At 58.2% G+C, this 25,499-nt stretch overlaps 1 protein-coding gene across 28 annotated transcripts in view; it reads left to right on the top strand.

Moving 5' to 3' along the window:
- Positions 1-13,594: 13,594 nt before the first annotated feature.
- The window catches only part of ABLIM2 (actin binding LIM protein family member 2), a 150,498-nt gene continuing 138,593 nt past the window's right edge, over positions 13,595-25,499 (top strand). For 24 of the 28 annotated variants that reach the window (XR_014264435.1, XR_014264436.1, XR_014264438.1 and 21 more), the window contains exon 1: positions 13,596-13,752. Coding sequence is in view for 2 of the 28 variants with exons in the window: in XM_082464365.1 (XP_082320491.1) it covers positions 13,743-13,752 (10 nt within the window). In the remaining 26 variants the exon portion in view is untranslated. Of the gene's footprint in view, positions 13,753-25,499 lie in introns of all 28 variants that reach the window. The other 4 variants (XR_014264457.1, XR_014264458.1, XR_014264459.1 and 1 more) reach the window with 2 other exon arrangements.

Below are 25,499 nucleotides of genomic sequence, written 5' to 3'. Positions count from 1 at the left end.
GCCTGGGGTGCCGTGTTCGGGGTGACGGGGTCATCGGCCGACCGAGTCAAGGGGAGGGCCCTGCACGAGCTCTCAGCCATCTCTGTTGCTCCAGACAGGGAGCTGACTGAGGGCAAAGAAGGAAGACCTAGTCTGAGTCCCACTTCCACCAGCCACCCAGCCTAAGTAACATCTGTGAGGTCACGGCAGGGATGCAGAAGGAGCCGGCCAAGCCGGGGCTCAGTGGGGCAACATCCGTGGAGCACGTGTGAGCCCCCAGCGGAGGGAACCGCCAACAAGGACAGAGCAGGTGCCCTTCCCTTGGAAACTGCAAGCGCCGTTCCCTCCTGGCTGCCCCTCGTGGCACCCACCTTTCAGAGGAGGCAGGGTGGGGTGGAAAGAGAGAAACTCACCCGGTTCTGACACTTCTAGCCGTATTTCCTTGAGTCAGACACTTAACGTCTCCAAGCTTCAGGTTATTCATCTTCAAAATGAGCTCAGAAGCGATCCTCCCCACCCAGCAAAGCTTCGGATGAGACCACAGCCCTGCCGATGGCCTGACTGCAGCCTCCCAAGAGCCCTTGAGCCACAGAAACTGTGTGATAAGAAACGTCAGTGGCTGTGAGCCACTAAAAATCACAGGGCTCACCCACAGGACAGGAGCATGGACAGTGGCATCAACCGCACTTGGGGTCTGTGCACTTCTCCGCTCTGCCATTTGCTGGCTTCGGGAGGACCTCAGTTTCCTCATCTGTGAAATGGAGCCAGCAATATCAGGGGCTGCCAGGAGGACAGATAGGGTAACTCGGGTAAAGCAAAAGCAATGCCTTCGCTAACAGGAGCGCCCATTGCTCTGGGGCCGAGTCTTTGGCAGGTGGTCATTGCTTCATCAGATGTCTACTCCCTTCCCCCATCGCCCTGGAGTGTCGGCTCCTTGTTTGGAGAAGGAAACACAGGAAGGCCACAGGTCAGTTTGACTGCACCTTGGGAGAGCAAATGACAAACAGGACCTGATTTTCTGGAAGGACGAGGATGAGGGTGATTTGACAAAATGCTCTGGCAGACCCCCTTGGTCGCCACAGTTCACGAAAAAGCAGCTGGGATTAGAAAGCACTTGATCTTGGGGGTGTTCGCGGCTCTGCTGGTGGCTGGCTGTGTGACTGCAGGCAGAATGCTCACCCTCTCTGAGCCTCGGTGCACCCAGCTGTGAGGTGGGTCACGCGTGGACCAGGTGACACACGGACATATTGTGGCTCTGCCTGTTCTCCCCCCACCCCGCCTGCCCCAGGAGTCTGTCTGGGAGTCCCTGGGGCCCCTAGTGTGCCTTCTCATCTGAGTCCAGATTTTACTGAATCAATCAATCTAAACTCTCCAGGTCCTGCTCTTACGGGCGGACCCTGTCTTATTGTACAACCGCCTGCGGATTGTCCGTCTTCAACCGTATCCACCCCTCGACCCCCTGTGAGGCCAACATTATCATCCACATTTACGGATGAGGAAACTGAGGCTCTGCGGGATCAGGAAACTTGCCTGGGTCACACGGCTCGGCAGTGGCCCAGCGGGGCTGGAGACTGGGTCTCTGGCTCTCCCGGGAGCCGCCTCTTCTAGGGACCCGGGAAACCCAGCAGGAGCAAGGCCACAGGTGAGGTGGGGGCCAGGAGACACGAGAGAGGTGGGGAGAGAGGACCCTCCCGGGGTGTTGGCTGCTCTCCCTCGTTCTGGCCCGGCCTCCTTGGGGCCACCTTTGCCAGGCTGGCCGGTGCCTCTGCTCTCACCCTCCAGCTCCGAGGGGGCAGGCATGGTCACCTTGGCACTGGGCAGCCAGGGGCAGCTCCAGTTACAGTCAGGTAAGCGCTGCTGTAGGGGATCCTGGTTAGCCAGCCACGGGGAAGGAGTGAGCCCAAGCCAGCAGGCATGTCCTGCTCACACAGTGGACGGGCTGGATGGCTGGACGGGCCTCGGCTGCTATTCCAGACCTCAGCCCAGCCCTGTACGCCTACCGTGCACCAGACCCTACAGAACACAGGGTGGACCTGGGTCTCCGGTCCCGGTGCCCTGACCCCCAGTGACATGACCTGGGGAGACCCCTCCCTTCGTCAGCCTATTTCCTCACCTGTGCGAGGTGATCATGACACAGAGTTGGTGAAGGACTGTAGGTAAAGTATAGGAATGCGGTGTGCCCAGCACAGGGAGGGCACTTACTTCTTGCTGTTTTCATTATTTTTACAAATTTTACATACAGTAAAATTAATTTTGCTCTGGTGTCCAGTGTTGAGTTTTAACACATATAATCGCCCCACGACAATACAAAATGATTCTGTCCCCTCTCCAAACACGCTCTGAACTACGAATGCAATGCTTTTACCTGGAGGCGGTCAAGCTGGTGGGCTGGGCCCCGCGTCCCTGTCCGGTCTGTGTGGATGGCAGTTCTAAGGTCAGTTCAGCTTCAGAAGCCTTTGCAGGGCTATTTGGATCTGACTCTCGTGTGCATGACTAAGACTCTGACCCAAACTTAGTCGGGCCCCCCGACCCCTTTTGCTTTCTTCTTTTTAAAAAATTTTTTATTGGAGTATAGTTGATTCACAATGTTGTGTTAGTTTCTGCTGTACAGCAAAGTGACTCAGTTATACATATACATATATTCCTCTTGTTTAGATGCTTTTCCCATATAGGCCATTACAGAGTACTGAGTAGAGTTCCCTGTGCTATACAGCAGGTCCTTATTAGTGACCTATTTTATATACAGTAGTGTGGATATGTCAATCCCAATCTCCCAATTTATCACCCCACCCCATGCCCTGGTAACCATAAGTTTGTTCTCTACATCTGTGACTCTATTTCTGTTTTGTAGAGAAGTTCATTTGTACCCTTTTTTTAGATGCCACGTATAATGTGCCCAGTGTTCGTTCTAGCTTTGTCCTAAAGAGCCAGAACCCAGCCAAGCCGGTCCAACGCCTGAACCCCAGCGCCCCCTAGTGGATGTCCGATTCCCAGCCTTCAGCAAGGACGCTGTCTGGGGGTTTAGCCAGAACCTCTTTCACCCCGATGTTCCCTCTTAGTAATCTTCCATCCAGCGACCCCACCTGCTCCTGGGCCATGAACCCCGCCTGTCCACCCTGTATTCAGGACTGAGCCCACTTCCACCTATTGCAATAGTCCAGAATAAAATCCCTTTTCACTGCTCTAACTGCCATCCAGCTCTGGGTCTTCTCCGACGTGCACCCCCCAGGATTGTCTTTATGGTCAGAACCTAAAGCTCGTGCATCTTGGGGGTGGGCTGCCTCCTTGACCCCCCCCCCGCCCCCCAGGCCCAGAAAGAGCGCTTCACCAAGCGGTGGTGGGTGTCACGGTCGGGACTTCTGTGGCGGGAGGTCCACTGAAGCCAGAAGGACTGAAGCTGCTAGAGCCGGGGGCACTGAGGGGCTCTCACGCCCCCCGTTCGCCTGTGGCAGGGGGGACGGGTCGCTGAGCACCGGCTCACATCACCTCATTATTCCGTCCCTGCCAGCCTGCGAGGGCCCTAGGATTGTTCCCATTTTAAAGATGAGAAGAGTGAGGCCCAGAGAGGGATGACAGCATGACAACCGCAAATCCTTCCTCTGTGGCTGGCGGCTCGGGTTGTGGGCATAGTTGCTCAGAAAATGCCGCACGTGCAGGCTTTTCCTTCGTTAGAAGTTGGAGGCTGCAGGGCCGCTACTGTCTTTTCTCGGCCTCTGTCTCTCCCTCTAGCTGAGTGTAAGAAGACAGATAGTTTGCTGTTCAGAGAATAGGTCAGATTACCTGTTATCAGCAAGAATCCTCCTAACTCCTCCCCCTTCTCCCTCCCAGCGGCCTGGGACGGGCTTAGAGAAACGAGAGCAGTATCCAGCATGCAGGATTGTAACGCCAGTGAAACATCTCTTGCCTTTTTCTTCCTTTCAACCGTTCTCATCAAGGATTCCTTGAGAAAATGGAGCTCTAATACCCTCAGGCATCCATCGTTCTAACGAATTAACCCCCTGCCACCCCCATGCAGCTAGAATGTCCTCGGCTAACCATCCCTGAGAGAAAACAGGCCCGCGAATCACTGAGTCCTGGGTTCAGAACTTGGCTGGAGGAAGGCGGCTCGGTTTCCCTTTCCCATCACTCACAGCTCCCGTTTCCCTTCTCCTACCCTCAACTCCTCCTCTGTTTTTTCTCTGCCTCTGTGTCTCTCTCCCTCTCTGCCCACCCCTCCTCCCCACGTGCTTGACGTCTCTAGTCTCTGCCATCTCACAGTCACTCAGATAGCTCAGACATGAGACTCGGCCGCTTTGATTCTAAGTTTCCCAGGAGCCCCGCCGCCTGGGATCTGCGCCTGGTATTCCAGGTTCCCACCCCCCAGCCTTGGCGGCCTCCTCTCCTGCTGGCTCCGACCCCTCCCTGTCTAAGCCTGGTCTTCCTTCCCTAACCCCACTCCAGAAAGGGAGACAGGGCTTTGAAGAGGAAGTTGACTGTGAAAGTGATCCCCGGGGACAGGAGTGAGGCCCGAGGAGAGGGCCGCAAGGCGGGGTGGGGGGCAGTGATGAATGGACGTTGTCGAGCTGGTCACCCTGGGCCTTGATCGCTCTGAGATCTTCTAAGGAGCCGAGAGGAATGTGCCTGGGAATTGTTCACTCGAGCCTTGAAGAGGGGCCGTGGGTGCCCAGACTCCAGCCCCCTCGGTCAAGGGTGGCCTTGGCTGACGGTGGTCTTGCACCACTGGGTTGGCGGGCTGGCCAGTCATGCAGGCATCCGCACCACGCATCAGCGAAGCCCAGGGCAGAATCGAAGAGCCCTGCAGGGCAGCGCCCGACGTGCCCGCTACAGTGCCGCCCTTGCGTGGCTCAGCTCTGCTCACGTCCCCGTCAAGGCCAGGCCACCACGGGGCCTCTACAGAGACCCACTCAGGAGGTTCGGCAGAGCAAGGTTTGGCCCCGCGGCTTCAGGAGAGGCTCCTGTGGACACGCGTCCTCTCTCTCCTTCCTGCCCTTGGCCGGCACTTCCATCAAGGTCGCTTGAGGGGCGGGAGGCCCAGACCCTCGGCAGCCCCTACTGCCGGCCCCTTTCACACAGCGGTCCTTGCCCTGCCTGTTTACTGCCACCTCGGGTGGAAGAGCCCAGGGCTGCCACCGTGGTCCTCCGGGTTCCAGGCTTGCTCCCCCTGCCCTCACCGGAGGGGTATCCCTAGCTCCTCATGATGATCGGGGCAGTCACCACCCCCTCCACTCCCACCCCCGGGAGAGTACCTCTGCCTTCTGGTCCATCGGTCTGAGGTCGCCACTCGCAGTCAGTTTCAAGTTCAATGGAATCTTTACTCCGCCCCCTGGTGGAAGCATCCCCATCCCCTCCGCCCACGCTGAACCAGGACCACTAATCCAGCAGAGCCCAAGATCGCAGAGATGGGCAGCACACATCCTACTAGCGGGTCACTGCGGATGATGGTGACAGGGGCCAGGCGCGCGTCTGCTCTCGGTTCGGTCCTGTGCACCGCCTGCTGGTTCCGGGCATGTACTGCATCCTGGAAGACAGGGCTCCATCTGCAGGGGATGGTCCCTGTGCTGAGCCTTGGAGGGGGCATTCTATCAGCTGGCAGCTTCCGGAGATGTCTTTTGGGGCAGGACAAGTAGATCCCTTGGTCTGGGACTCAAGGTCATGTCTTCTTTGCTGCAAAATGGTACTCTTGGTCTGAGGCCTCTTCCTCAGGAGCCTACATAGACAATATTGCTGATTATTATTCACAAATTGAACACTGACTTCCTATCAGCCCCCACTGGGTGAAGAATTGGAAACCCAAGGAGTATTCCATGGTGAGTGTACTTCTCCTTCCAGCTCTTGGCAGGTTGACCTCTAAGAATTTCCCTGACACACAGCAAATATTCTTTTCTTGCTGAGTCTTGCCTGGAACAGAGTTGGGAGGTGTCACCTTTCTTTCCATCTCTGATGAGAGTCAGGCAAGCCAGAGGCTCTCAGGAATTCCCCCATCTCTCCTGCCAGACCAGGGAGCAGGTGAGTGGGAGGGCTTCCTGGACTGTCCTGCCACTTAAGTCAAGCGCAATCCAAGCATCATTCCATCTGGAGGGAGATTCTGCCCAGGACACTTCAATGTGATGTCGTTTCAATGACATCCCAAACAGTGATGCCTTAGGGGACTTGAGGGTGGTGTAATAAATAAGAAAAGACTCAAGTCCACGTGGCTCAAAGGTCTTTCTTGGCTCATGGACTTGGAAGTCCAGAGATAGGTGGGTCTCAGTACCGGCTTGATACAGGGCTCTGGCCCCACTTCTCCATGATTTCCTCCTGATGTTGGCTTCATTCTCAGGCTGGCCGTATGGGGACAAAATTGCAATACATCCCCCATCACAACATCCATACCGGGAGAGAAGAGGGTGTTCTGGAGCTCTCTCCTAAGGAAGACAAATATCTTTCCCAGCATTTCTCCCTACTCGCATCCCATTGGCCTGAACTGGATCTTATGCCATTCCTGGAGAAAGTCCTGTGTCCAGGGAATGTTGGGCGCTAATTGGTGTAGCTGATCCTTGTCTCCAGAGGAATGGAGTCACCCTTAGACCCGTCAGAACCTTCTGAACTGGGCCAGCTGACTGGGAAGCCCATGGGGACTACTTACTAGGGTTGCATGGTGAGAAAGAATGGAAATTTGGGTGCTGTGAGAAAGCAAGGAGCAAGAGAAATGGGCATCAGGTAAACACCAGTCGGGAGACAGAGAGTAAGGAATTCCCGAGAGCTGCGCCACCTCTCCACACTCATATGCTTCATTAGGTCATGATTACCAACTACATACAGCCTCTGCAGCCAACACCTCAAATATCAGGAAAGGGTGAGAGGATGGCTGAAGACCTTGCATGAAATTGCACCTTCCTTTCTCTCCCCTTGTGTTGGCTGAAGGCAGGTGCTGAGGTGCTCTTTACCAAGAGCAATGTCTGCACACCTATCCTAGGCTGGATCTAAAGGCTGGCAATGCAGGAGAATTAGCCCTCTGTGGTAGCATGCCTGCAATTAGAGTACTCCACCACGTGGGGGCAGTGAAGCAAAGAGAATGATTGGCCTTGTTGAAACAATAAAGCTCTCTGTGAGAACAGTATGCTGAGAAGTGTGGATGATAGCATATTTTTCTCCATGAAGTCATGTTACCTTTCTGTTAAAAATATGCCTCTTCATGAATACAACTGAGTTCCTTTTAGGAAACTTTTGCTCCTCACCTGCAAAGTGCCAGGCTTTCTGTGCCCTGGACCCACAGTCAGTGCCCAGGCCTCTGTGTCCAGCCACACGAGGGACAGACCCAAAGGGGTGGTTCGGAGAAGTGGCCCTGGGGATGGACGCTGCATGAGCTCTGGTTCGTGGGTGAAGCCAGGCTCGCCTCACCCCAGAGACAGGGAGCAGTCTCCTAGCGTGTCGGGGTGGAGGACACACAGTTCTCAGCAATTGTTTTCAGTGCTGTGGACACAGAGCACATGGGGCTGACTGGGTCCCCTCTCTGCTGGGGCAGTGTTCCCACCCACGGTGGGATTGGGAGCCAGACTTCCACCCTCACTTCAATAGACTCAGCCGTTATAGAGAATCAATGCACCTTTCTCCTTCCATCCCGCCTGGAGAATTCAGCTGAACTGCAGGTGTGTGATGCTGAGCTTGGACCTGAATTTGCTGAATAATCCAGGTGTGTGGACCTGTGTTTGAGGCAGTGGGGCTCCAAGATGTGAGTCACATGTTATTTTTACTCCTGGTTTCATGTGGCCTGGTTTTAAATTATTGAGTGGCTGGAAAGATCCCACAATGAAATCATATTTCATTTGTTTCTCCATTTGGCTGTTAAGTGAATCAATTTCTGGGCTGTATTTGGAGGTGAAGAAAGGACAGAGAAACCCGCGGCTTGGGCGAGAGAAGGCCTGGAGGTTCCCTGGGTTATTCAAGGCCTCTGGATGTGGCTTTTCTGTGGGCCAAGGGCCTCCCACTTGCAGGATGTCTGCGCAGCTGGGTTTCCAGGGTGACACCTTTCTACACCAGGCCCCAGGTGAGCCCAGCCACACCGTACTCTCCCTGTGGAGAAGCAATTTGTGGGAAGCCTCAGCAGACCCAGGGCAAGGTCAGGAATGTCGGGAAGGGGCTCAGGAAGTCTTACATCTTTCCTTTTGCTGTGCTGGGTGAGAGGCAGCAAAGGGAATGTCCGTGGGGTGCACGCTGACCCTGGAGTTCAGTGGCTCCTCTCCTGCATGCTGGAGACCCCGGGATGCACTGGAGACCCTGAGATGTTCTGAAGACCCCTTGATAAGCCCAACATAGCCCTGCTTGGGTGGTCTGATGTCTGGTGAGGGAGTCAGGAAATAAATGACAAGAGCATAGAGTGACCTGGCAGGGACAGTCAAGGCCTCGGGGAGCAGAGGTGGCCCCTGGTTTAGCTGGGGGTTCAGGGGGTCTTCTCCAAGCAGGGACTCTCCAGTGGAGTCCAGTGAGTGAAGCTGAGCTGTCAGGTGAGGATGGGGCATCCCCCAGCGCAGGGGGCAGAGAGCCTGTCATGGTTTGGATCCAGTGGGGCAGGTCCCTGTGGACCAAGCACCTCACCCTCAGCTCACGCCCCTCAGCGTTGTCACTTGGCCTCCACAACGCCCCTTGGAGGCCCGACAGATCCAGGAGGGGCGTGTGCCGAAGCCCACAGGCTCGCTCTTCGGAAGGGCCTGGGCGTGCGCCCCAGCTCTTCCACTGGGGAATAGTTTGCATTTGGGCAAGCTAAAGCCTCGATTTCTCCATCTGTTAAATGGGTGTGAGGATGAGGATGAGGATGGAGGGTTCTCTGGCACAGAGTGGTCCCAGGGCATCACAGCCCTCCCTAGTCCTGACTGCTTGCCTCACCTGGCTTGGCCCTGGACATCCTCCTCAGCTGCAGGTTTTTTTTTTTTTTCTTTCTTTCGTTCTTTTTGGGTCGCACTGCACAGCTTGTAGGATCTTAGTTCCCCAACCAGAGATCAAACCCGGGCCCTCAGCAGTGAAGGCCTGGAGTCCTAACCACTGGACCTCCAGGGAAGTCCCTCAGCTGCAGTTTTATACTTAACCTTGGTTCCCTCTACCTGAGCATGAGGCCGGGCCCGCTGGGGTTAGACAAAACCCCTCCACCCAGGCTCTTCTGCCCCATTTAAGAAGCCCTCTGGCCCCTCTCCCTCCCAGCCCCTCCTGGGCTGGCCTCAAGAAACCCAACATAAATCCCCACTGCCCCCCAGACTGTGCTGGTCAGCAACGGGGTCTGCTCCAGCCTGCCCTGGGCCCACCCCACCACTCAGCATCCTTCATTTCCCAAGACCTTCAGGCTCCACAAAAGGGCAATAAACATTTGCAGGACAAATACCCTAATTTTGAAACGATTTGCAGGCCCTCAAAGCAGTGGTGGGGTAGGGGGTGGGCATTTGTCACAAAAAGAAAAGGTCTTTACCCACAGGTCACTGGACTCATTTCTTGAAAACCGTCACCCTGCACAGCCCATGCAGGAAAAATATTCCCCAAAGGTACACCAGGAATGGCTGTGTTTTTTTAGCTGAGCAGGGTGTTTTATGTAGTTAACAGATGCTTGGAAAGGAACACATCTGCATTTATTATTTTTGTGTTTTAGGATCACCTCTGGGTTACCAGGAATGGAACCTCCAAATTATAGCCTGGTGCCCACAAGAGAGCAGCGTTTGGTGTAGGAAGCTTGACCTTGGAACCAGCTGGGGCCAGGGGTCTGAGGCTGCCCCCACCATATTCCACAGCCTCCATCACCAGAACAGTCCACATCCCATAAGAAGTGGTAGGAAATTTAGAGGAGGCGGTGGAGCTCCCCGTGTTTTCTCCAGGGTCCTACCTGGGCTCTTCCCATCTGCTCCTGGCCCCCTGTGCTGCCTGGCACCTGCCTGCTGGCACTGGGCACGCCCCCCCCTTTATGACCCAGGGCTCCCACATCCCAGCCCCAATTACACCAGTGTCCTCCAGGTTCAGACAAGGAGGGCACCAGGCCACAGAGCAGGGGAGAGTGGAAGTGCCCGCTTCTAAGGGCTTCCTCATTCCAAAGGTGACCATGAGAGCCCCAGAGGCGGCAGGCTGAGTGCCCTGAGATCCATCCCAGGAGGAACGTGGGCCGGTGCTACTGCTGGAGGCTCCGGCCAGGGGACCTAGTCCACAGATGTCTTGGAAAGCTCAGCTCCTTCTGTGCTTTCCCTGAGTGAAGCCTGGCCTGGTCGCATCTGCTCTCCAAGCCTGTAGGGTAGAAGACCATGGCCCTCCTTCAAAGGTCGTGGGGAGGATGAAACCAAATGAGAGCTGTGAGTCCTTAGGCAGGAATGATGGGGCAAAGGCGGCAGGAGCGGGTAGAGGGCCAGAGGGCCACTGCCTGGGGCACCCACCTGCCAGGGGCTGGAAGGGGCCCCTGTGACATGAGCTGGGAACTCCCCCAGGGGGAACGTTTAATAAGCGCTTGAAGGGGGAGGGGCCCCAAGGAGCAGGCGTAGCCCCTACTCTGTGTCCCTTCTGTCTGCAGGAGGTGTGAGCCCGGCAGGGGCGGGGTGGGCGGGGGGCGCAGTCCAGGGAAGCTCCCGCTGCCTCATGGCTCCTCCCGCTGCATCTGTACTCGGCAAGGCCCAGCTGTTCCTCTAATATCTGAACGCACTGGACAAACGTTGAAAGGGTCTCGGTTTGACCGTTAGCCTGTCTAGGACCTCCTTGTGTCAAGGAAGGCCTCTGACACCCCTTCCCTCAAGGCCTGCTTGAAAAGCAGGTGGTGGGACTTCCTTGGTGGTACAGTAGTTAAGAATCCACCTGCCAATGCAGGGGACACGGGTTCGGTCCCTGGTCTGGGAAGATCCCACATGCCGCAGAGCAACTAAGCCCGTGTGCCACAACTACTGAAGCCCTCGGGCCCTAGAGCCCGTGCTCCGCAACAAGAGAAGCCACCGCAATGAGAAGCCCGTGCACCGCAATGAAGAGTAGCCCCCGCTCGCCACAACTAGAGAGAAAGCCTGCGTGCAGCAACGAAGACCCAAGGCAGCCAAAAAAAAAAAAAAAATCAGGTAGTGGCACTTTCTCCAATGAATCATGTGACTCGTGATATAACTTTTCGCCTGTTTTCTTCATTAGAACGGTGCCCAGTTCACTAAAGGTGTTGAATACATGGTGGGTGGATGGATGGATGGAAGACAGGTGAGAAAAGACAGCAGTCTTTAAGGGCTGGTGATGGCGCATACTGCTCTCTGGTCTGCTTCAATGACAGTAAATATAATAACTATCATTCACTGAGCCCTGACTTCTTGAGCTTTGAAGTGTTTTAGTCACACTACCCATGGGATCCTCCCAACAAACCTAGCAGGCAGGCACTGTGGTTTGAAGGCTAAGGAAGCTGAGGCACAGAGAGGGCAAGCAAGTCGCCCGAGGTCACAGCTGGTTCACAGCACCGCGGATGACAACCGAAACCTGGTTTGGTCTACCCAAACCAACCAGTCTCTGCGGGCCCCGTGCAGCAGGCCTGGCCCGCTTGGAGTTCCCTTGTGGGAGAACCAGCTGAGCCAGGGCAGAGGCTTGGCTACAGGACACCTAGGTCAAGTCCCTGCTTGCCAACTTGCTGGGCGACTCTGGCAGGACTTCCTTGGGCTTCAGTTTCTGCCCTTGTGAAGAATGGAACCATGTGACCCCGAGGTCCTTCCTCAAGGAGTTGAGAACTGCTGTGACTCCCCAGTCCCTGCCCCACTTGGAGGTACCTGCGCAGAGAAGTGGGGCCGGCTCCATGGGGAGGTCTGGGTGGCCGTCTGGCAGGCTGAGGTCTGGGATCAGCTGAGAGCCAGGCCAGCCACACCCACCCTCTGACTGATGGGGACTTGGGAGCAAGTGCCCGACCACACCTTTCTGTGGGGAACTTGATGGAGAGCTTCCTGAAGAGGGCGAATGGAGGCAGGGGTGCACCAATGTTGGATGGGCTGCTGCCCAGGGTGATGACCCAGAGGTGCCCGCTGCTGGGGGTCAGCACCCTCTCTCCTTCCCTCCATCCTTCTCTTCCTTTAGACAACAGGTACCCGTGGAGTGTCCACTCTGTGCCAGGCCCTATGAAAGGCACTGAGAAGAATAATAACAACAGCCTGATAACATCAAAGACATTTATTGATCTCAACTCCTGCTGGGGCACAGCACGCATTAGCTCGTGGGATCCCAGAAGTATCCTGAGAGGCAGAGACTGCTAACAGTCTAGCGACGCACACCGAGGAGAAGCCAGGCTCCCCACCAGGCGGTCAGACGCCCGGGCCCCCCCACCCCTAGTGGCCTGCCTCTGCTCTAGCCAGGAGTAACCACCTGAATTTAATGCTCTCAGCCGTGGTGGATCCTTCACTCAGCCACTTCATGGATGGGGCCCTGATGCCCACAGAGGGGAAAGGGACTCGCTCAGGGCTGCACTGCTGAGAGCAGAGCTGGGTAGAGAACAGGGCACCTGCCCCTCCTAGTCTCCTTCCGTCATCACATCCACTTGTGTTCTGGGCAAAAGGCTCCAGGGGACAGGCATTGGAACTGGAAAGCTGCAGGACGGCAACCCAGCCAGGACTTCTGGGTTTCTAGGGTACATGGGGATTTGTGCGACCGGCCTTGCCCATGGCTGGCTCTGCAGGGCTTCGGGTCTCCCCTGGAGCCGCTGTCCTCGGGCCTCTCTGCTCCTGGCCCCTCTTCGGGGTACATGGATGCTGCTGGGGGCCAGGGAAGCATATCTGCTTCTGCCTTAGAGTTGCGTTCAGAGACCACATCTTCTGTGGCCAGCCCCCCTCCCCCCTCGGTGCCAGGTCCGGGGAGTCAGCCTCCTGAACGCTCCTCGGGTCCAGGCCCTCCGCACCCCCGCAGACCTCTTCCATCAGTACCAGACACTCAGTGGGGTCCACGTGCTCCCACCCCGGGGCCTTCACTCTCCTGTAGCCGGACCCACGCCCTGGGCTGGGCACCTGACATCACAGAGGACAGTCGGCCACTCGGGGGTTGGGGGTGGGGGCTCGGGACTGCAGACTGCGCCACCCGAGCCAGACCAAGGCGCCAGGCGGTGCGGAGCTCCGGGAGCCTGGGGCAGGCCACCGGGCCGCCGCCGAGCCCTAGACCTAGAGTCGGGAGCGCAAGCCTCGCCGGGGCGGGTGGGCGAGTCCTGCCGCCCGCGGCCCCCGCCTCAGTCTCCCTCTGCGGACTGGGGAAGGAAGGAGTTGACCCTCTGCAGCTGCACGACTCAACAAGAGCTGCACCAAGCTTGCTTCTCACTCGGCCGCCCACCTCGCCACTCGCGGGATTTTGAAAGCCGTCGCCAGCCAGGCCGCCAGCCGGGCCCGAGGAACAACTCCGCAGAGCCCCACGAGCGACTGCGGGAGGCCGCAGCGGCGTCGCCCGCCTGCGCATGAGCGGGCCGCGCAGCCTGCCGGGACTGTAGTCCGTCCCTGCGGCGGTCTGGGCGTGAAGGTGGAGCGGCGGGGGCGCGGCGCCTACACTTCCCAGGGTGCGCCCCGCCCGCAGAGCGGGGGGGGCGGGGCCGCGGAAAGGGGCGGGGGCCTGCGGGCGGGGCCTGTGGGGCGGGGCGGGGCGGGGCGGGGCGGGGCGGGGCGGGGCGGGGCGGAGCGGACGCGCCGAGGGGCTGCGGCGGCGCTGCGGGCGGGCGGGCGCGGACAAGCGGGCAGGCGGGCGGGCGGCCCTTAGCGCCGGGAGGCGCGGCACCTGCGGGCAGAAGCGTCGGCTGACGCAGAGCCCAGACGACCCGACTCCGAGCTGCCGCTGAGATGAGCGCAGGTGAGTGTGGGGACCGAGGGACCCGCGCGTCCCCGAGCTGGGTCGCGGCGCCGCGAGGGCTGGGGTGGCTGCACCTGCAGACTGGGGGTCTGCTCCAGCCAACTTTTGCTCCAGGGTCTTGCAGTCCCGAGGGTCCAGCGCGCAGCCCCCTGTCCCTGCGCCCCAGGCGGTGAGCTTGGCAGCGCGGACTGGGGACCCTTTGCCGGCGCGGCGCCGGGGTGACTGCGCTGGGCTGTCTGGAAGGCGCCACTCCTTTGCTTCTCCCTGGCGTCCGGGGTCACCACAGGCTTCAGGAGGCGGCCAGGGTCCGGCGAGGGGCGCGGGGCCAATGTAGACCCTGCCACGGAGAGGTGTGGTGACATGGGGCCTTTGCGGCAGGGGCCGCCGCCCTTGTGCGGCTCCAGCAGCGCCTGGGTCGGGGGGCGTCAGGCCGACGCCCGGCGCCCTGGGCTGGCCCGGGGCAAACTTGGGGGCGCGGAGCCCGCAGGTGTGTGCGACCCGCCCGGATGTGCGCGCGTCCTCTCTCCGGCCCCTCACCACTGCGTATCCCCACTGCTGGCGCTGGCGCCGCACCCACCGGGTCTGACAGCCTCTGTGCGGCGCTGGAAAATCCCACGTCGCCACAAGCCAGCCGCGCCTAGTGCGCTTGGGGAAACTGAGGCCTAGAGCCGGGGGCCTTGGCTCCTGGAGAGTGTCTGGAGTGACCAGAGCCCCTTTTCGAGAGCCTTCTGGGGCTCGCCACTGGGCTGAGGGCTTCTGCCTACATTCCCTGGCAGGGAGGGGCCGTCACCCCATTTTTAAGGGTGCGACCAAGACTCAGCAGACTTGAGTCACTTGTTCAGCTCATGCAGCTGGGCCAGGTTTCGAACCTGGTGCTTCTGGACGCCTGTGCTCTCCCCTGAGCCTGTCCGGCCACAGACTGCAGTATGGCCCCTGGCCATGGTGCACAAAACAGTGGGGACAGCTGTTTCCCCAGGGGGGGCAAATAGGACTGGGGAGGGAGTGTGCATTTAGCGAGCACTTACTGTGTGTTCTCTGCTTGGGGGGTGTGCTTCCAGGGACCACCCCTTCCCAGGGGGAAACAGTTCCCTCCCCCTCCTAGGTGAGGAAGGAGGGACCACATGGGCGGTGGGAATTGGGAAAGTGGCGGGGAGCAAGCGGCAGGCCCTAGGAGGCAGAATTCTCTAGAAGAGGATTTCTGAAATGGCCAATCTGTTCTCTGGAGGTGTCTGGGGAGCAGGGCACCCCAAGACTTCACAGAACCTCCGGACGCATTTATCTAATGGCAGGTGGGGGTAATGGCAGGGTGCACACAGGGGAATTTTAGGCTTTCCACGACCGTAATTGATACCTCCGGCCTCTCCTGTAGTCAGGGGGCGCTCCGGAAGGCGCACTGGCCTTTCCCCCTCCTCGTGTGTGGTTGTCCTGGGAGAAGGGGTATGTGGGCACCAGGGCCCTGGGGGATCATGGGCGGAAAGAACAAGGAGACTGGGGTTTGAATCATAGTGCCCACCTGCTAGTCTTGGACAGATCGTGGCCCCTTCTGGAGCTTGGCTTCCTGATGTGTAAAAGCAGTATTGCTTCTTCCCTGGACGGGATAAGGTACGAGTGGGAAACCCCCCATGCAGTAGGTCCTCCCGCGGTAGCTTGTAAGGGTCAGTAAACCTCAGCCTCGCTGAGTTAATCGAGCCCTTCGGAACTGGCAGTGGGCATGCTCTCCCCTCGACCTGTCGCTCATGGCCCAGCTGATGATTTGCACTGCAGTGGTTTTCACCCACAGCCGTGGTTAGGGAGAGCAGATGGTGGTCCCTTGTGCAGGGCTCTTGGGCTCTAACGTCCGGCCACTGTGCACATCTGGCGGGTCAGGGGCTTCCATCATCAACAAGGTCAGGTCCCCTGACGGCCCTCCCCAGGGAAGGCTGTCATCACCCCCGGAGCTCGGCGCCAGTAGGTGTGGCTGGGGTCACGTGGTCCAGTCTCCAGCTGCCCAGGCGAGCCGATGGTCAGACTCTGAGGCGACCTGTACAAGCACCCCGGGTGGGAGGCTCCCCTTTCCTTTATGCCATCGGGGCTGCAGGCATATCTTCCTTCAGTCCGATTACCCAGAGCGCCTTTGAGATGGCTCTGGCATTGGCATCAAGGGCGCATGCAGTTGCCTACGTGCTTTGTTGCACGATCATTTCGAGTGGTCAGGGAAATTGTTTAAGTAGCACCATGGTGAGGTAGAAGGAGCTGGCATTCTGCATCAGATAAGCGTGCATCCAAGTGGGGTGTACTAGCTGTGCTTAATGTACTATTACCCCTGCCTCGGTTTCCCCACTGTGTGCAGGGAACGCCTTTGGCTCTGTGTGCAATGCTGGCCCACACTTGGTGGGACCCAGGAGATGATGGTGAGTCTCGCGGTGGCTTCCTAACGTCACAGCCCAGGTGGTCACGGCAGGGCAAGGCGGGGCAGAGGAAAGAACCTGAGCTGCGAGGGGCCCCGGTGCCAGCTCTGCCACCGTCGGGTCCATGCTCTCTTGGAGCCTGCATGTCCTCCCCGGGCAGCTGCAGGCCTGGCGGGTAGGATTTCCCCAGGTGGTCAGAGGTTCGTGGGGGATTGTGTTAGTCTTCCAGGGCCGCCATAACAAAGTAACCACAGACCGTGCGGCTTAAACAGCAGAAATTTATCTTCTCACACTTCTGGAGGCTGGAAGTCTGAGATCAAGGTGTGGGCAGGATTGGTTTCTTCTGAGGCCTCTGTCCTTGTCTTGCAAATGGCCGTCCCTCGCTGTGTCCTCACGTGATCTTCCCTCTGTGTGTATCTGTGTCTTTATTTTTTTTATAAGGACACCAGTCATCTTGGATTATGGATTTGGGGGAGGATGCAGTCGCAAAACAGGAGTGCAGGGCCAGGTGGAGAGCTGGGTGGCCGCTCAGCCCTCTTCTGTTCCTGTGGCTGCTGTGTTAGGCTCACGGAGCTGGAAGGGGCCTGGGGGATGCTGCAGTCCAAACCCACCTACCCACACAGAGGGGAAACCGAGGGCTGGGGAAGGAAAGGCAGCCATCCGGGGGCCAGCAGGGTGTGTGACAGACAGCCTGAGACCCGGTCCCCTGCTCTGGTTGGCTCAGCCCCGGCATTTGGAGCAGAGAGACACATTTCTAATCCAAGTGTGGGCTCTGCTGTCACCACAGACATTCACCACGGCGTCCCTAACAGCAGCAGAAAGTTAGAAACCAGCTACATGTGGAGGGGAGCGATGCGATACTAGCCATGCGATCGATTGTTCATCCAGTCGACAGATGTTTACTAAACGCCTGCTATGTGCCCTGCACTGCTCCGGGCCCGGGGCTCAGCCGTGGATGAGAACAAAACAGCATCTATAGCCACCTGAAACCTGTCCTCTGGGGGTGGCGGGAACATTCTAGTTAACTGTATGACAGGAGTTTTTCATGTTAGGAGAACGTGCTTAAGAAAAGCTTAATTTAGAAAACAGCTGAGGACAAAATTGTATATCTCATATGACTTCAACTTTACAAGACAGTGGAGGAGAGCAGCCTAGAAGGAAGTCGGTAAAGACGTCCACGGCGTCGTCCTCTGCTGGAGGTGGCAAAAGAGCCAGTGCTCCCCTCTCTGCATCTTTATACTGCCCGTCACTTTCCCCAGTTTTCTTCATCGTGTGCGCCTTTCTTTTGCAATGAGAAACAACTGAGACAAGAGGGCGTTGCTTCCAGGTCTAAGGCCGGCGCGTGCTGCTTCCGGAGTCTGTGACTTGGTGAGAGGTCGGAGGATTCCATCCGCAGGGGCCGCTGTCCTTTGCTCGGATGGAGGTCTCCCAGATGACAGCATGTGGATCTCAGCACAGGTAACGCCACTGGTGCCCACTTTCCATGTGTGACTCCATCTGAATTAGGTGTGGCCAAAGACAAATCATCCTGACCCAGAAACTCATCCGAAACGGCATCTGAAAAGGATGGCCGTTGCCCAGGAACCAACGGGACGCTCTTTAACCCAGCCTGGGCATTCTGATCTCCGAGCTGTTGGTCCCTCACGTCCGGGGTCACTTCCTAACCCGCCACCCGAGACCCTTCGATTCTTTATGGTTTCCGTCCGTGAGGTAGTTTGGGGGTACATGGCATAGTCTCTAGACCCAAGCCCTGACTTTGGTGAACTCTTGGAAAGTCCAGTCTTACTGTCCCAGAAAAGGGAGTGTGACCCTCACTCTGGAGAAGTCGCCTGTCAGACACCCGGACCGTCCTGAGCATCGTCTGCACTGTGGGAGAGCTGTGAGCTGGCGAGAGGCAATCAGCAAGTCTGGTGGTGAAGGGAGCGGGCGGGGAGGGGTCCAGCCTCTGGACGGGTCTCTCCGGCCGCGGGGCCTCAAGGCCAGGCCAGCTGCCGAGACGCTGAGCTGCTCGCCGGATGCCTGACCCCAGAGCCCCGGCTCTGCACAGACACGGGCGCTTCCTTGGGCTCAGATCCCAGCTCTGCCGCCTGCCAGCACAGGGTCGTCAGACCTCTCTGAGCTTCTGTTGCCGCCTCTTCTGGGGTCCCCGTGGGGGCCGAGGGTGCTGAGTGCCTGGCACGTGGAGGAGCCTGGAAACCAGTTGAAATAGTTGCAACAGGAAAACTTGGGTGGTGTTGAGACGGCAGCTTGTATTTCTTGATGATGATCGCGTGGTCTCGCGAGCTGCTGTGGGGACCGGTCAGATGTGTGCCCAACCCGCCGGCTGCGGCCTCGGGCCGCTAGGACACGAGGCAGAGCAACCTGAGCGCTGCGTCTTTGTTTACTCAGGGATGTTTCCATTGCCAAGGTCTCTAGGGTGTCGGGCAGCACCCTACTTCAGTGTCACACAGCCTCGGCTTGTGGGGTACTCCCTTGGGGCCCATGCCGGGACCAGATGCTCCTGGGATCCTTCTCAGGGCCGCTGGAGTGTCCCCACCTACAGATGGGGAAACGGACGCCCGGGAGGGCCCATCAGGTGCAAGGCATCACTTCGTGACATTTACAAATGACAGAGCTGCATTTGAACCCTTTTCTGCCTGACTGGGTGGGCGCTGTCTGTCTGTCTGTCCCCTTGCATGTATTAGCTGGTTACAATGGTAACTTTGTAACATGTGGCTGAGGTTAGGATGGGTAAGGCTTGACCCACTGAGGGCATCACGATGATGCTTTTCTAGTGTGAGTGGTGGTTACAACCCATCTCCTCCCCTGAGCCGAGAAGCGTATTCCCGTTTCCAGGTGTGGCGCCTGCCTGCATAGCCAGGAAGGCAGAGCCAGACCCAGCCCTGCTCTGTCTGCCCCCAAGTGTGTGCTCTTTCCCTCCAGCGGGGGCTGCTGTCTGGGGTCATGGCGTGGCCCCAGGCATCCACCTGGGGATGGACAGCTTGGACCGTGAGAGAGTTTCACCAGGTCAAGTCCACATGCCCCCCTGTAACCTTGCCCCCTGGCCCCAGTTCTTCCCTCTGCTGGGTCCTTGTGGCCTTCCGGAGCTGGAAGGCAGCATTCAGGGCCGTCCCAGGCCTCTCCAGCCCCAGCTCAGCCCTCCAGCGTCAACCAGCCCCATCAGTGCCTGAGTTCCTTGGACTCTCAGCCCCACCTGCCGGACCTCTGTGTGACCTCGGGCGAGCCGACTTCCCTCTCTGGGCCTCAGTGTGCCTGTCTGTAAAAACAGGGACCACTGCCATCCTCAGGGGTGTGACTGGCTTTCTTCTGACAACCCTGTTCCCCCACTGCCCCAGAGAGATCGTCTGGGTTTGAGGCTCAGCCATCGTTTCAGGGAAACACGCCATGTGAGCCAGGAGGTCTCCCATCACCCTTCTGTGCCACGTAGCCCTCATCTGACAGTTTCACGGCAGGAAGCACTTTGCCCTTTACGCGAGGCTCCCAGCGTACGGGGGTTTCTCCACAGCCTGCCAGGGAAGCGCCATCTGTGGATGTCTGACTGATACCCAAGCCAGGAGAACATCTGAGTCCATGTCCGCAGGATGGCCTGGGGTGGGTGGAAGGTGTGCTTTGAGTTCTGTGATGCTCGCTTTGCCTTTGACTCAGCCAGCGGCAAGCCCTGCGGGCGCCTCCTGCCCTCGGGGAGGCTGCTGGGCTAGTGGGGAGCCAGACCCATGTTAAACAGGTCCTGTTGCAAAATGATGTACTGGGGGGTTTCATGCACCATGTTGCCTTGGCTGAAGATTTCTAAGCAACAAGGCAGGTGGTCTTGATGCCTAGGTGGCTTTGGGGTCAGAACACCTGGGCTCCGGTCCCAATTGTCACCTCTAGGGGAGCCTAGAGGCAGTGCTGTGCAGCCGCAGCGCCCACAGAGGCCCCCACGGGCCCCGATATGGTCCAGCCTCAGTCTGGTCGGGGCCACCTCTGTTCCCAGCCATCAGCCGCCTCTTGAGGGCTCACAGCTATTCTGGAATGCTCGTTCACTCGGTTTATTGAGCACCTACTGTGCGCAGAGCACTGTCCTTGCTACTTATCCCCAAACACTGCTGCCACCTTCTCCCATCTCCCCACCCCCAATCCTGGAATTCCTCCTCCTCCTCCGTCTCCCACGCTTCCCCCGGAACCCAAAACGTCCAGGACCCTTTCCTCCACTCCTTTAGGATCCTCCCTCATCAGGACCGTGGGCAGCAGGCGGAGCCAGGGGCTCCTGCCGAGGACTTGTGCCTGGTCCTGCCTGCTGTGTGACCTGGGGCTAGACACTGCCCCTCTCTGAGTTGCCTCATCTCAGACTGAATAACGGCCCCCCAAAGATGTCCGTGTCCTCATCCCCAGACCCGGTGGGTGTGTCACCTACATGGCAGAAGGGACCTCGAGGATGTGATTAAGTTAGAGAGCTTGCAGTGGGGGTGAGGTGATGCGGTGGGGTCCATGCCACCGAGGAGCAGGGGGCAGGAGGGTCAGAGAAGAGGGGCTGTGGTGGCAGAAGCAGAGGTCAGAGAGGAGAGAAGACGCGGCCCTGCTGGCTTTGAAGACGCGGGAAGGCGCCACGAGCCAAGGAAGGCGGGCGGCCCCGTTTTGCCAGCTGAAGGTTGTTCCGGAGCTATGTGCTGTGCTGTGGTGTCACACGCAGCCGGGCCTCTTCCTACTCAGGCTGCCTCTGCCTCCAAGGGCTTTAATGAGCACCTGGGGGGGCCTAGGAGGAGACAGCACGGAGAACTGGCCGATCCAGGCTGCGGCCTTACGCCCGGGGCGTGGGATCCCCTGCCGGGCTCAGGACGCGCCAGGCGCAGGCCGCGTGGCTGCACCCCTGCTGAGTGGGGCGTCAGGAACCCTCGTAAATATTCTGAATGTTACTCCTGGTTGTTTGCAGTTTACCGGTAAGGCAACTGAGGCTTGACAGCAGGGGTGGGTCCGGTAACCTGACAGCCAGGATTCTAGCCTGGCAGGTTGCTTGGTCCAAAACCCGCACGGCCTCCTGGTGAAATCACCCTCCCGGCCCCCGGTCGGCTTCCCGCTCCCGTTCCCCGAGTGAACGCCTGACCCCTGGAGCTTAGAATCGTCCACACCTGCCGGTTCTGCGGCCACACTCTCTGCCAGCTCAGGTGGCCCAGTCTCCCCCGCTGGAGAGGGCGCAGTCTGATGCCCCCGGCATGCGGGGACCCAGGGGGGGTGAGGCTGTGTGAGACCCGTGCGCTCACACGGGAGTGGGACCCAGGTAGGCAGGGAGGTGGCGAAGGGTCAGCAGACCGTCCCGTGTGGCTGGAGTGAGCCAGCCGCACGGGAGGGGCCGGGCTGGGCAGTGAGGGGAGGGCGTCAGGATGGGTGAGTGGGTGTGAGCCCAGCGGTGGGCCCAGGGCCTCGACACGGCCAACGCCCGCAGCCCTGAGAATTCCTGCTGCTGCTCTGACCGCGCCCGCTTTGCCTCGGGGCCCCCCAGGCCCTCTGTGACACCCCACTCGCCGGTGTTCCTCATCGTGTTGCTCTCCTCCGGCTCTGAGACCGGCCTCGCCTGCCAGGCGCTTGGAGGGTAGTTGTGGAGTGCAGGGTTTCAAGCGTCGGTTCCCTTGAACACACCTCCGACGTGCCGCGGAAATCAGGAAACGTGATACATGTGCAGAAGCCCGGCGTCCAGCCAGGTGCCTCCGGGGCTGCCTGGGACGGGTGTGGGACGGGCGTGGGGTGCAGCATTGAGCGTGGGGTGCAGAGCAGGTCTGTGTGCTGAGGGTGAGGGGTGGCCCTGCCAGTGCCCCCCAGGGCCGCCTCTGGAATCCTTGCGCAGGTCTCCCCGCCCTCCCGACCCCGCCAGACCTCAGCGTTGCTGTGACTGCTCTTCCCTTCCAGCCCTCTCATCCCGCCGACTCGTCCTCTCCCCTCTGGCCAGGCTGGGCCCCTCTGCAGCCCTGCGAGGCCCGGAGCTGCCACGTGAGAGCTTTATTCTGCCCCTGCCACGGCTGACCCGTCCTTTCCTCCACTGGCACCCATCTCCTGACCTGACACCCCAGATTCCTTCTCTGAGAGCAGCTCACTGGGGCACAACGGAGCAGCCAGCCCCCAGCCTTTGAAGGAGCTACGAGGAATGAAAATAGCTGGCAGCAGCACACACGCCGAGCCCCTAAGTGAGCCAGCCCCTTTGGGAGGCACTCTGCAGCCCGCGGCGAGGTTTTCTGACAGCTCACGCTGTTGGTGAGGGAATGGGGCTGGCGAAGGAGGGCTCAGCCTCCGTCACTGGGGCGTCCAGTAGGAGGGGGGCTGCTGGAATGCAGCACCGTAAACCTCGGGGCTGAAAACAACAGAAGCTTATTCTCTCACAGTTCTGGAGCCCCGAGGTCCAAAATCCACGTCACTGGGCTGAAGTCAAGGTGTCGGCAGGGCTGCGCTTCCTCCAGAGGTTCTGGGAGGAATCCGCTCCCCGTCTCTCCCAGCTGCCAGCGCTCCTTGGCTTGCGGCCGCCTCGCCCCGACCTCGATGCCAGCATCTTCAGATCCCTCCCCTCCCATCCGTGTGTGTGGTCAGATCTCCCTCTGCCTCTCTGAGGATGCTTGTGACTGCGTTTAGGGCCCGCCCAGATAATTCAGGATAATCTCCCATCTCAAGGTCCTTAACTGTATCACATCTGCAAAGACCAACCCCACGATTTTTAACCATGTAAGGTCACATCCACAGGTCCTAGGGATTAGGACATGGATATATCTGGGGGAGGCATTATTCAGCATACCCCAGGCAGCTTCTCAAACGTTCTGTTTCTGGGACTGAAACCCTTTTTCCTTCCTGTGCGGGTCTCTAGAATAGCTGAGGGTTAGAGGAAAGACCCGTCGTAAGTTAAAAATTGTTACTGTTAAGTCAGCTAATTGTACACATCCCCCGACCCCCTGAGCTAGATGCCGTCAGGGACGACTGACCATCAGTGTGCATAGTCTCTAAGGAGCAGTTAGGCGAGATGCATTGAGCCTTAAATATGTTCATGCCCTTTGGTAGAGGAAGGCGGCTGATATGATTTGTGCATAAAAAGTCGTTCGCTGAAGGGGTCACGTACTCTGCAGGGTGAATGTCCAGCCACAGATGCTGGGCCAGTTAATCATCGTCCGTCCATCCGTAGCAGCTGTTCTCCAACTTTGAGGGCTTAGGACCCCTTCACTCAAAATTATTGGGGACCCCAAAGAGCTTTTGGTTGAATGCATTGTATTTATTGATATTTACTGTATTAGACCTTAAAATGGAGAATTTTTAAATAGGCTTAATTCATGGAATAAGAATAATAGCCCTTTGTATGTTAATGTAGGAGTATTTTCAGGGAACAGAGTGGCATTGCTTTACCGTTTTGCAAATCTCATTAATGTCTGGCTTAATAGACGTCTGCTGGAGCTCCTGTCCGGCCTGTTTTCTATCAGTTGTGATGTCATATGTCACGGGGCTTCCAGAAAACTCCATTGTACACTCAGGAGGGAGTGGGAGCGACGGAAGAAAATAACATCTTAATCTTTTTTATATTTGCCTGCGCCGTGAGGCTTGTGGGATCTTAGTTCCCTGACCAGGGATTGAACCTGGGCCCTGGCAGTGAAAGTGCCGAGTCCTAACCACTGGGCCTCCAGGGAATTCCCCATCTCAGTGTCATTATGAACATGGCTTTGACCCCGCCGGTGCCCTGCTAGGGTACTGGGGATCCAATACCCTAGAGCAAACTTGGAACTGGTGATAAAAGATGGAGTATTATGTAACCATTAAAATGATTGTGAAGGAGGAGTACAGTGCATGTGTCCATACTGGTGATAAATGAAGAATATAGATTACACACCGCGTCATCTGCAAAACATGCAGACAAAATGCACCGGAAGAAAATACATCGAAATGCAAGAGTTACGGGCAACTCTGCCTTTTTCCTTGATGCTTGGCTGTTTTATTTCCTTGCTTCTTCGTTTTAAGGATGTGAGGGGGACAGGATTGTGCTCGGTATGGGTCTCAAGAGGCTTGATTGGAGAGCAGCTGTCTGACCTGCTGGCACCAGCCGACTCCTGCCCCAGGGATAGGACGGCGTCCTCTATTTTGGGAGGTGGACTTTCACTGCGGAACGAGGCCTTTGAGTGGCACTGACATGATACAGGAATTTGTGTGTGTGTGTGTGTGTGTGTGTGTGTGTGTGTACTCTTGGGATAATTTAGTCTACTGTTTTGCTCTGGGGCAAATTTCTCGGTGGCCGATGAGGAGCTGGGAGCTGGTCTGAAATTCGGCGTCCTCTGCGGGAATGCCCAGCCCCGGCAGGGCTCCAGCAGAGAGCTAAATATATCCTGGGTGTGTGCTGGCAACCTCGGGCACCCCAACACCCACCCGGCCGCGGAGCAGAGCTCAAGGGAGTAATTGATTTGTCTAATAAAGTTCAATGTCTGCCGTTGATGGAGCATCTAGTAACGCCAGGCCCGGTAGAGAGGTCGTCCAGGCTCCATCTTGAATGCCACAGATCCCTGTGGGGCGAGGATTCTTGCTCCCAATTTACAGATGAGGGCAGGCAGACAAAGACAGGAGGCAAGACCCCCCCAAGGTCAACCCAAGGTCAACGGCTGGCAAGGGAGGAGGTGCCCCGCTCTGGGAGCAGCCCCAGGGCGGCCTCCTCTGCGTGCGTGCGTCTCCCCACTGGGTCTTCTGAGAGACCAGAAGCATCGTTATGCTTTTCCGAGGGCTCAGGCCTCGCAGGTGGAAGAGAATGGCAACAACAATAATAGTAACGAGTAATAGAGTCCTCCCGACGCTGCGGGGCTGGTTTCCGTGACTGCCCATTTTACAGGTGGGGACACGGAGGCCAGGTGACCTCGAGAAACCCGCCCCGAGTACCCAGCTGGCGGTGGGAGAGCCGGCCTGTGGACCCAGGCAGCCCCTCCAGACCCTGGGCTTCTGCTGAGCTGTGTCTCCCCTCCCTCGTAATCTGCGTTAAATGTAGGTCAGCTTGCTCTCGGCTCAGTATGAGCCGGGCTTTGGGTGCCTCCACGCCTCACGTTGCAGAGAGGGTGGGCTCCTGCTCCTCTGGCTGGATTGGGGCGTGATGGCACAGGGATGTCGTCACCTGGGAGGGGGCAGTGGGGGGGGGCAGCCTCTGAAAGAGACTTACAGAGAAACTTTCCCTCTTTTCACTTAAAGTATGACCCAAAGCCTCCAAGATTGGCACCTTGGGCAGGACATCTTGCTGGAAATTGGGCCTTCAGGACATTCCTGCCCCCCGTCCCCCAGGCACGGGGGCTGCTTGCCCATTGATGCCCTGCTCTGAGCTTTGCCGCCCCCCTTCCCCTCACTCCCAGGGCACCCCTGCAGCCCCGCAGGAGACCTCAACAGGGC

Source organism: Balaenoptera physalus (assembly GCF_965194825.1).
Source record: "Balaenoptera physalus genome assembly, chromosome: 5".
Classification (NCBI taxonomy): Eukaryota; Metazoa; Chordata; class Mammalia; order Artiodactyla; family Balaenopteridae; genus Balaenoptera; species Balaenoptera physalus.
This window is presented reverse-complemented; position numbering and strand designations above follow the sequence as displayed.